Genomic DNA, 12,075 nt, shown 5'->3' with positions numbered 1-12,075 from the left:
GTGTGTGTTGGTGCATATGGATTAGAGGTGTTGCAGGGAAAGGGGAAATAGCTTACACACACATCTTTCTCTTTTTGTTTCTGTTTGTTTGTTTTTGGTTTGCGGTTCAACTGGTTGGATGGCTGGAAAGGAACGAGTAGCAGTAGCCGAGACGGTATAGCAGGGGGTGGAAGTCTGTGAGCCTTTATTTTGTGTTTGGTTTGTTATGTGACTGTTGCTTTTTTTATTTGATATTTTCTGCTTCCCCCCCCCCTCTGACTTAATGAGTTTCGTTCCTGCGCTCCAGGCATGTTTACGTACGTACATAATATATATATATATATTTATATATTTATATTTATATGACCGAATGAATAAATATGTATATATGCTTGATTATACGTATGGACGTGCAGTTGCTGCTAATGCTAATGCTACTGCTGCTGCAACATAAAACAGACAGGAAAGCTCTCACACTTGCTCATGGGTAAAATTTTGTTGTTGTTGTTGTTGTTGTTGTTTTATCCTTTCCTCCTTTTTGGAGTTTCCATGTGCGTGTCTCCTCGTTTATGCGTATGTGTGCACCCCTTCAGTTTAATACCCAGTCCCTTTTCTTCTTCTCCCTCCGGTGGCCAATGCGCGCACTGTGCCCATCCAGTTTTTTTTAAGAATTTTGCTGTTGCTATTTTTGTTATTATTTACCTTTTACTTATTTTATGCTACCACGACTGTGATACCTTTTTTTCTACTGTCAATGTTGTTTTGATCACTCTTATTGTTATTGTTAATATTATTACTATTTACCCACACTGACGTTGAAGGTAATATGAGATCCTTCATAACTTTTTTTTTATGTATCACTCACGTGGCGGGGTGCGGTTTTACGCAATCTCGGTGCTTTCCTCTTTTACTCACTTTCCTTTTAAAATGAAACCAAACATAAAAAAGTTGTTTCCTTTTACCTAGTCTATTTTCTCCTTTTTGCTGTGTTTGTGTGTGTGTGTGTTTGTTTGTTTGTTTTTGTTTTTTGTCTTTGCAAACCTGTTCCCTTTCATGACCCCGTATATATTTACACCCATATATTTTATATTTATACATTTGTATGTTAATTTCCATATTATTGAGAGGAGAATATGCGTGTGGGTGATGGTAATGGGGAGGGAGTTTTGTCCCACTTGTGCTGGGGAACAAAAGCAAAGGGAAAAAAAGGAGGGTGAATGGTGGCCGGAGGGAAGGGGAAATGAATTTACGCAACTGCTCAACTCCTCCTGTTGATGCTGCTGTTGGCCATTATCATTATTGTCAACGTTGAGGAGTCAAACACGAAGCAATGCGGAAAAGAAAGAGAAAGAGAGGAAGGAATGGGGCAATGCTAAGGGGGAGGGGGGAGGCATTTAACGCTTTAACGAGGGAAAAGCCGAAGAGGGGTCATCGAAAAGAATAATGTGAAAGGAAGCGGCAGGGAGTGGTTATGAAAAGGAGTGAAAATGGAATAGATTGTGCCCGTTAAGGAAAGAGAACAGTCGATGGTAAAACCAACATATTGACAGTAATGTATGGGAATTATACACAAATGAAAGGAAATGACATCAATTCCCAACATTGCCTTCAGGGCACCGCTATTGGCTAATCCATAGCGGTCTTTTGTTGTTCCCCCTTCCATCCCTCCCCCCTCCCCCCAGTCAATCCTTTTTGCTCGTTGGCATTATTTATGCATTTGAAAGGAGGGGAAAAGAGGAAAGGAACATCGTATGCCAATGCCTTCCTCGTAGATCACGCCCCGCTTCGTAAAAGATAAACTGTTTAGAAGGGAAATGGAAAGCTCATTAGGTGGCACGTGAGCTTCTAAGCTACTCCTAATGATGTCAGCGTCATCTCTATTTCTTTTCTCTGTTTGCCTTACCAATTCCTTACGTCCTGAACAAACCTCACCAATGTTTTACGTTCTCTTACCCTCTCGGTCTCCTCCTTCCCTTTCATTAAGATATTACCTCCACTGGAACTGAAAGGAAACGTACAATTCACTCATGCGTGGTCACCCGCCAGGAGGTGGCGCACAAGTGAGCGCACAAAAATGAGTAACGAAATAAGCCGTGCTCATCATTAGCATGTCTTGCCGACGTATAAAACGAGTTAAAGGGATGGGGCGGGGAAAATGGGTGGATGGGCGGTTCAGAAGTCGGAAGTGCATGGCAGCTTAGACCCCAGAAGCTAAAAGATATGAGAAAAGAAAAAGGAGAAGAGGCAGGCAGAACGGCGTTCAGCCATCAACACTGACACCGTAAAGGGTGAAGTAAGGTATCCCCAACCTGCTGAGTGACGCACCCCAAACTGTCTTCTGTCAGCCCATCCTATCTTGCCCCTCTCCTTCACATATTATTGACTAAGAACGAATCATCTCACTATCCGCCGCGTGCGTAACCTCCTGCACTGGTCCACGGGGTAAAGTACCGAAAATGAACTATATATCTATGGGTCAGCGTATGGCTCAACGAATACGAATCGACCAGTCGCATAGACACCATGCCATCACCAGCAACCACCTTGTAGACTTGAGAAATGAGACACATAATCATGCCTTGTCAGCACAGTGTTACACCCGTTTGTATTGTCCAAAGTCGCTGGGTGTGCAGCTCCACTTCTTCCCCAAGCCTTCCTTTCTTACGTCACTCAAATCGCCCTTTCCACCTTTTTACACAATCCACACTCTTTCCCTCACCAAAAATACAAAAGGCAAAGGGGGAGGCGCGATGGCGAAGCGAAGCCGCTCTGAAGGTGGGGAACAAATGGTAACCAATGAAGATGTGGAGAAGCTGCGGGAGGAGGTCGCAGAACTGCGCAATCATGTCCATATGGTGGCAGCGGAACACGAAAAGCTGCGGGAAGAGTATGATGAATATCGGAGACGACCAGTCACGTGGAAGGCAGTTATAAACTGCGATAAGAACGCACCACTTGAATGTGATGACCCCGCAGACGTGATTGTTGTCGACGACCCGGGGTTTAATCTGAAAGAACTCTCATCACTAAAGGGCGATGTGGGAGAATTGCGCCTCCGACGGTGTTGTGGACGCCTGGACCTCGAGTTACTCAGCAATCAAGGGTTATACCTGTTGGAAATCGGGCCGGGTGCTGTAGCCAACATGTCGTGTATCGGTAAATTCCCCTGCCTCCAAACGCTTATCCTGCATGGTACACGGCTGGATAACGAATGGGAGAAAGGTGTGGAGTCCCTTGAGAAACTGCGTGAGATTGTAATGAAGAATATCTCGATGTTACAGGATGCCAAATTCTTAGGGAATGCCCTGTTTCTCGATAGCATCACCATTGAGAACTGTCCCAACATGAATGCCTTCACTGACACACTGACGTGGCCAATTCTCAGACGATTGGTTATTACCGGAACCTCCCTTATCGTTGGCAATGGACTTGTCGAGTATTTTCATGATTGTGTGTCGTTAAAGGTGCTGCGGCTTGGGGATTGCTCGGCGGTGCATAGCAAGATCTCACTGAAAAACTGCAAGAAATTGGTGGAGTTATGTCTTGACAATGTGGGTGTTCGTTCTACGTTCGAGTGGGGAACCGAGCTGCCGTTACTTCGTGTGTTGCGCCTGACGAATAGCGGCGTAACGGATGCCGATGTGAAGGCACTATCAGCATTCACTACGCTCGAGGAGGTGATCCTCAGCGGGAACAAGGAAATTGTTGACATAAGCCCATTGACCAACCTGAGGTCGCTGAAGGTGTTGGACCTCAGCCTATGCAGTCGTGCAAGAATTGTTGGCCCTGTGGACTGTGCGCCACCGCTGGAGAAGCTCCTATTGCGGGCTACTGCGGTGACTGATGAATGTGTGGGAAAGCTGTACAGCACATCCCTGAGCGAAGTCGACCTGCGATTCTGCTCGACACTCAGTAAAAAGACTTCTAAGGACATCGCATCCCTGCGGAATCTACGCAGGCTGTTTTTGGATGACTCACCCGAGGTGGTGTTCCCCGGGCGGAGATCTCCATTGGAGACCCTCGGGTTGTGTAGCGGGTCTGCTTCCACCACCACATTGGAAACCATTTGTGAGTCGGCCACGAATCTCACGTGCCTTCGACTCTGGTACTGTGGTGGGGAGCTGAACGTATCGAAGTTGGCATCGCCGAAGAAACTGAGGGAATTGTATATTTGTGGGCTGCGCAGCGTCTCCGAATTTGCTGCCATCGCCTCGCTGCCGGAGCTCAGCAAGTTGATACTCGAGGGTCCCTTCGTGGGGAATAAGGAAATTGAAGACCTCTCGCGGTGTGAAGCACTGCGGTCGCTATGTGTGAGAAACGCCAAGCACTTGACACACGTTGATCCTGTATTTGCCATAAAGACTCTCGAGGAGTTGAGTTTGAGTGACTGCGAGTTACTCGAAAAAATCAGTGCCGACAAAAGTGCCATCCGGTCTTGCGTTCTGAGACTCTGCGCCATCCCTATTGCAGCGGAGGGCCTCAAGAAGCTGGCGTCCCAAAAGGCCATTGGGAAGTTACTGCTGGAACGGTGTGGCTCAATACGCTTGGATGATATAATCGGTGTCCCATGCACACTCACTGACTGCAAGGAGATTGTCTGCGACCACATGCCGATACCGCCGAAGATCCACACAGTGCGTACGCCTGTCGTGGTGCTCGAGTCCGCTAAGAGTCGTCACGGTTGGTAACGAGTTGACGTGTGTTGGTGGCAGCCATGGTCCCTTGGTTTGCCATACCGTCAGCTGATCCTAATTGCTATATGTTTGTGCTTGGGTGTGTCAATTTACTTCGCTACACCTCTGTTGGTTCTTCCTTGGCATCGTTTTACACATTATCTGTTGCGGTGGTGAGGAGTTGACACAATAAGCACTACGAAGTAACGGCGATCTTCCGGACTTCGGGATGGAAAAGCGGCGTGATGTGGGATGGACAGTCATTGTGAAGGAGACTGAAATGCTGCCCTTGGGTTGGGTTGGTTTTCTCACACATCTTAATATCGAAGTGAGCAAGTGGGAGATGAGTAAACGAGACAGTACTCCTATGGAAAAGTGAGGAGATGTTACCGTCACCTGTTTCATCAAGGATGATATTTGTCATTGCACGTGATGTGCTTCCGTTGTAGTGCTATTCGGATTCCCCTCCCCGTTGCACTGCGTGCTGACATATCGTGTTGTGTGGGGCGGTGTACCCTCTTTTCTTTCCACAACAGGGCTACTCGCAAACTGTTTTACATGTGTAATATTTCAATGTTGTTGTTGTCAAACTTCCCTTCATTCCACATTCACTACTGTCACACATTCTCTTCTCTCTGATTCTTTGGTTGATGTGTGCTGCGCCGCCACTGCGGTAGATACACCGTAGTTGTTGAGTGGAAAGCAAGGTGTGTCCACGATAGAGGGGACTACAAAACAAAGAAGAGTCAAAAATAGGGCACCAACAGTGCAGTGGATCACTACAAACTCACGGGTAAAGTTTCCTTGTATGTCGCTTGCTTACCTCAAAAGGATGGTAGCTGAATGTGAATGGCAGGGTGGCCTGAATGACCCTGATGCGAGTGGTGTCTCTGAACTTACCGCTGATGCCAGTGAATATAGTAAGCGTTCTCCGAAGCGGCTACCAACGCATCCGATACCTCTTACTATTGTTGATGTTCCCGCTGCTAGTTTAGTTGATGGTGGGCGCTTTGACCATCTGTTTGACTTGGGAAGTGATCGTGCAGATGCATCAGAAGTGGCGTCGTTGCGTGAGGGAATCCATTACGACCCTTCAAACACAAAAATATTTGTGCAGACTCAGCGGAACGCGAAACAGTCGCAACAGAGTTCGGTTTCATCACATGCTGGCACATCAGATAAGGTCATGAAAAAAGGCAAAAAGAGTGTGGTTGAGACTGGGGCAAGCGGTGCTGTGGAGGATGGGTCGACGCCCAGTGAACAAAAGGGTCACACAAGACGGAACATATGTGAAAAGGGTAATATGTCGCGGACGAACAGTGTTAATAGGTTCAACAAGGAAAATAATAAGGGAAGCAGTATTATCACGAAGGAATCACGCACGTGCTCCCCACCAAACCGTAGGAAAATCGATGTAGCTGAACTTCAGCGATTTGTTCGTAGTGTAACCACTGGTTCGCACGTGAGTCGCGGTGCGTTGTCTCATTCCGAGGCCTCACGCATGTCCCCCATGAAAGTGAAGGAACAACAGTGTGGGCCTGCGCCGAAGTCCATCTTTAAGCGTTCACTTACACAGGGCATACGCAGGGTTTCGTCCAGCGGAACAAACCCTGGAGCTTGCCGGACGGAGGCGCCAACGCGGAGGTTTCAAAAATACCACTCGACACCAAATTTAGCGCATACCTCACCGTTTTCACGGTGCAACAGCAGAAGAGTACCAACTTCACTCCGTGTAGCAGCAACGAAAAAACACACATCGACGGCAGCACCACTGTCACGCCAGGAATCGAAAAAGGGTCTCGCCGGAGCGGCATTGCAACAGCGAAGTCGTGATACACTCGGCAACGGTCAAGGCGACGTGGCAGTAAAGGCACGTACAGCCTCCGGTAAGCTTAAGTTGTGGATGGAAGAAAAGCCTAAGCGCGGGCATACCCCCATGCCCGAAGGTGTGCCATCGCTGCAGCCACTTTGCTCTAAAGTTAATCTTGGCCGGCGGCCTACTCACACAAAAAAGGGCAAGTCGGGTGCGGTGAAAACGGTGTCGGACACAACGGCAACTACACCAACAGCAACGCCAAAAACGACGGTAGCACCCGTTATTACCACGATGGCATCCGCTATGAGTCGCGTAGTGACTGAAACAGAAGGTACGCCCATCGCACAGGTGGAACCGCAGACTACCGTGGCATCTCGTTTCGAGCGATCGGACCTCATTTGTGTTAGTTTCAGCGACGACGTTGTTGAAATAGCACCCAGAGCGGAAGGAGACAGTGTCCCCAAGGTAAGGCCCTTACCATTATCTATGTTAGAAGTGAGCAGGAGGCGGTTGGAAAAGGCCGTCACGTCGCACTCCCCCACAAAGCTAAGTTGGGCTGTTGGTAGTCGTCGGCGAAAAGTGGTGGCCAGACACAACGTGTCCCACACGACGAAATGCAAAAAGAGAAATGCTGCTCGTGTGACACGCAAGCCCCGCGGTGGCCCACAGTTAGGGAAAGCCTCTAGTAAGAAGCAGCAACCGCAAGGAGAGAAACAAACGGAAGGAAAGGGGGATTTTACGCACACAACGCCGTCCAAAGTCGCTGCCGCCAGTATGCAAAAGAAACGACGACTGACTCACAAAAAAGCGTTGCGAAAATTACCAAAAACACCACCCTGTCGCTTGGGACGTAGTTCAACCGCCAAACAGAATGATGTTCATGAAAATGAACCAATATACCCTGTGAAGAAAGAATATGGAGAAGGTTGTAGAAGGAAAAAGAACAATAGACGACGCAGAACTATGTCACCGGATGAGGAGGGACGGGAAAGGGAAATGTGGGCCGCCTTGTGCAACCCAACGCGTGGTGCAAAAAATGGTTTAGGCTGGTGGCAAACTACAACGGACAAGGAACCAATAGCGATGGCAACAGATGCGGCAAGCGTAGCCGGTCGCTGTGAAGGAGAGGAGATTCGGCGGGTGAACACCCCATATGGTGACGAGGAGAGTGCAAAAACTGCACATTACCCTATGGGGAAAAGGGGGAGCAGTTTCCGTAGGAAGAACAAGTCATGGGTGCCGGCAACATTCTCCGGTGGGCATTTAGTTGAAATGAATAGCGGGACATCTGTTAATGAGGATTGGGGTAACTCTACTGACTCCATGCACGTCCGTGACTTGCAGGTGGGCGTCTCGTCTGCAATGAAGGGGCCGCGGGAAGTCACCTCAAAAAGAAGTGGAAAGTCCCGTACTGATATCGGCGAAACAGGTTATGGAACATACGCGGAGAAACGGCAGAGAAGTCGTACTAGCATTCGTAACGCTTCGTCCTTCCGTTTTACCGTATCACTTTCTACGCTAACTACGGTGTCCACACAGTCTGCTAATTCGGCACAGGGGAAATCCGCCATCAACTGTGATGTTCTTCCATCAGGACAAATGGCAGGGGGGAAAAGCGAGTTGGATGTTGATGAAGATGCGTTAAGCAGTCGTTCTCCATCCGCTCGCTCGCCACAGGTGTCCACGGAGTTCTTCACAGCAGTGGCTGGAGCGGTACCCCCTTTAGAACAACAGGGAAAGCATCAAATTCGTGGATTATTGCGGTCCTTCAGCACGCGGTGCTCGTATCTGACATGTGGTGAAGGAAGTCCCTCACCGGAGCCATCAAATGAGGTCTCCGTGACGTGGCAAACACATCTCAAGGAGGTTGAGTTAGGGAAACAGGGGAGGAGTGAGAAAAAAGCTGCGGCCCCTGTGCTGAATTTCTGCCGAACGCAGGGTAGTGAGAGGGCAATACGTTGCGACACTATGGTTGTTTGTGCAGACTCCATGGGTCCAAAAATTCTCCCCCGGCCTGTGAATGCCCCTGTTGTTGACCCACCGGAACGCTCATGTCCGAAAGAAAGTGAAAATAACACTGCAGTACGCGCTGCATCGGGCACTAACGTTACATGCCAAATACGGCAAACGGCATCAGCAACTAATGGCAAACCATCGGGAGGCCGATCGCTGTCAACAACGTCATTGCTGGCCAAGTCGCGCGGAAGTTCGGAAAGGAAACGCAAGTCGGGTCCAGGTATTAGTCTCTTCGGTCAGGGATCAAAGGAGAACATGTGTCGGGACGCTCGTATATCGCGGGCCTTTTATCTCAAAGCGCCCAACGCGCTACGGAGTGTGCCGTTGGTGAATGCACGTCCCTTTTCGTATACGCAAACCAACCCAACGCTGCCTTGCACTGAAACAAATATTAAAACACGCAGACGTGCGTGGAGTTTGGAGCGTATCGCTAGCAGTAAGCCCGGAAGTTTGTCGTACTTTAGTAACAGTAATGCCAGCACCAAATCGAGTGGTGGGAATAACAACAGCGGTAGCAACAATCCCAATAGCGGTTATTGTAGCATAGCTAGCAGCAGCAAAAGGAGCAGTGTCGGTGCTCGCAGTTGCATTAAGAATAACAATAATAATAATAGTAATAACATTAGTGACAACAGCCGCTGCAGTAAAGGAAAGAAAAATGAATATGCGGGGCACGATGGTTGCTCTTTTCAGCGGTTGGGCAATGGCAGTCTGGGGAAGCTCATGTACGGGCGGGGTGTAAATATTGCTTAAGAGTAAATGAATAAATGAATGGATGAATGGTGGAGGTGGAGGTGGAACGAACTGAAGTGAAGCGGATTGATATGAATATTAATATATATATATATATATATATGCATACAAGAAGTCATAAAGTATAGCGTAGGGAATAAAACTGTTACTATTTTCTTTCTTTCTTTTTTTTCGAATTTGGTGTTGTCTCTATCTCTCCTTTCTGACGTGACATGCGCATGTGTGTGTATGTGTGTGTTTTCCTGTAGGGGATAAATAAATAAAGAATAAAGGGAGAAAGGTATACCTGCTTGGTTGATTGTGTGCTTGAAATATGTGAAGGAACGAAGCACGAATAAAGTTATTTAAAAAATGAGAAGGAAGAAATTAACATATGATCGAATAGATGCGTAATTAGAAAACAAGAATTGTTCTAGAGAAAGAGGGAGGTAAAAAAAAAAAAAACAAACCTAATTGTTAATAGTTTTCTTTGCTTTTCGTTCTTTTTCTTTTTTTCTTTGTACTTTTGTAGAAAAAAACTGTTGACGATACAAAATGATTTGGTTTGATTTGTAGTGCACAAAATAATAATAATAATAATAACTGAAATGACACATTTTATTTACCGCAGTAGGGACGGAAGGGGTGGAGAAGAGACACGAAATATTTTCGAAACGGTACCTAAGTGCAAGGAATATATTTATATTTATATATATATATATATGTTTGAAATATTTTTCAACCATTTAAACCAGGGGAATGTGGGCAAGCCGTATTGCTGTGATCGGGAGGGAAATAACAGGGGAAAAAAGGCAAGAGGAATTTTAGAAGAAAAGAAACGGAAGTGCAAGAAATATATTTATTTATATATAATTGGGAAGGGGTGAACCAAATGCGCAAAACTGTTTCACAAAATGAACCAAGTTGCGGCAGCAAACAAAAAAAAATAAAAAAGAAAATTATGAAAACGGCAATGGCACGAACCGCAATGAAGTTTAACTAAAAGCGGAGGCCAACCCAAGCGGCTTTTGAATGCCAAAGTGATTTTATGAAATATAGTGGGAAAAAAGGGAGGGAGGAAAACAAAAAAAACAGAAAAAATAAATTATTATTATTATGTTGTGAGCTTCAATCATAAATAGTGGTCAATGTGAACATTGTTTTGCATCTTCTCTTCATACTATTTGAAAATGTCTTTTGTTTTTCTCTCTCTTTTTTTTTCTTTTGTTATTTTTTACATGTTTTTACATTTTCTTATCTACTTATTTGTATATTTATGTGTAAAACGATGTTATTGATACTGACACTATTGTTATATTCATGTTTTCTATAATAACGTGTGGCTCGCCGTTTTGCTGTTGTGTTCCTTTCGCTCTTTAGCTTTCTCTTTTTTTTTCTTTGTTTTTTTCTTGCTTTTGTTTTCCTTTCCTCCGTTCTTTTTGAGTGAAATGAAAAAAATAAAATAAAATACCCGAAACTGTCACTTCATCGCCGTTGCCGTAATGACTGCTGTTGGTGTTGGTGTTTGCATTTGTGTGCCCTTTAATAAAATGTTTGATGTCTCTTCAATTTTTTTTTTAAATGGGATTCCGTCATTGTTGTTGTTGTTGTTGTTGTTTTTAATTTTATGGTTTATTGCAAGCCTTTTCACAATCTGTGATGCACATCAAAATATATATATATATACAGATAGATAAGTAAATTTAGTTTTCAGAAGAAAAGAAAAGGAAAAAGAAGGAAAAAAAAAAACTCTTGCAGTTCCCTACACGCGTACCTCATTTCTTTTGGATTTAATTTACTTCGCTTCCTCTAAAAACACGAAAGAAAAAAAAGAGAAGAAAAAAGGTGTGACGTGATGTAAATCCTTCCACCTTTTTTTTTTCTCCATTTATACTGCTGTTTATTATTATATTATTATATTATTATTTTAGGCCACCGCTGCAAAACCGTAGCGAGTTAATGAAGCGGAAGTAGTGAAAGGAAAAGGCGTGTCTTTTCTTCTTTTTTTTTCTTTTGTGTTTTTTTTCTCCTCCTCTTCATTTGTTTGGTTTCTTTTCTTCCTTGGCGTCGTTGTTATTGTTATTATTATTAGAGTGATCCGCTGTTTCATTTTCCCTTTTGATTACGTGCAGACAAATGTATATATTTGTATATTTATTTCTAACATATTTCCCCATTGTGTGAAAAAGTGCAGTTGAGGAATATATATATATATATTTATTTATTTATTTATATTATTCCCATCCTTTTTGTATGCGCTTATATTAATTTATGTATTTGCGTTTGTTCGTTGTTGTTTTTTTTTAAAATTTCCGCAGCCGTGGCGGAATATCATCAAGTGAGTGATATCAAGTTATAAGAGACGACAATAACAATAATAAAAATAGTAGACGAAACACAAAAAACAAAACAGTTGTCAAGACAGTGACGACAACAACAATATTGAAGGAAGAAGATGTAGCTTTGAGCGTTCAGAAAGTGAAATAATAAAAAAAACAAATTAAAAAAAATGAAAAGAAGATAAAATGAACTCAACAAAATGTAAATATATTTATGCGTTTGTGTATGATCAAACCCATCGATACAAGTGTATTATCGCAGTGTTTCAACTTCTTCTGTCCTTTTTTTTTGTTGTTGTTGTTGTTATCTTTTCCTGTCTTTTTTTACACTCACTCAAACATTGAAAATAACAATAACATTAATAATAATAATAATAATTTGCGTATCCCTTGTAATAACAAAGAATCATTTGTCTAAGAAGGGATTATTTTTAGAAAAAAAAAAAAGAGCAGCACCAAGGTCAAATTCATTAGCAAAAAATAGGCATCTTTTTTTTTAGAGAGAGAGAAATTAGGAACC

The 12,075-nt window shown here is 44.4% G+C and overlaps 2 pseudogenes across 2 annotated transcripts; both read left to right on the top strand.

Moving 5' to 3' along the window:
• Positions 1–2,435: 2,435 nt before the first annotated feature.
• Positions 2,436–4,667, top strand: TEOVI_000529800:pseudogene (annotated as a pseudogene). Its single transcript has one exon. A coding segment is annotated over exon 1 (2,232 nt).
• Positions 4,668–5,460: 793 nt separating this feature from the next.
• Positions 5,461–9,237, top strand: TEOVI_000529700:pseudogene (annotated as a pseudogene). Its single transcript has one exon. A coding segment is annotated over exon 1 (3,777 nt).
• Positions 9,238–12,075: the final 2,838 nt, after the last annotated feature.

This window comes from Trypanosoma equiperdum, assembly GCF_001457755.1.
Source record: "Trypanosoma equiperdum strain OVI genome assembly, contig: ctg_1073, whole genome shotgun sequence".
Taxonomy (NCBI): domain Eukaryota; phylum Euglenozoa; class Kinetoplastea; order Trypanosomatida; family Trypanosomatidae; genus Trypanosoma; species Trypanosoma equiperdum.
The sequence above is the reverse complement of the archived record's forward strand: the minus strand, read 5'-3'. Positions and strand labels throughout refer to the sequence as shown.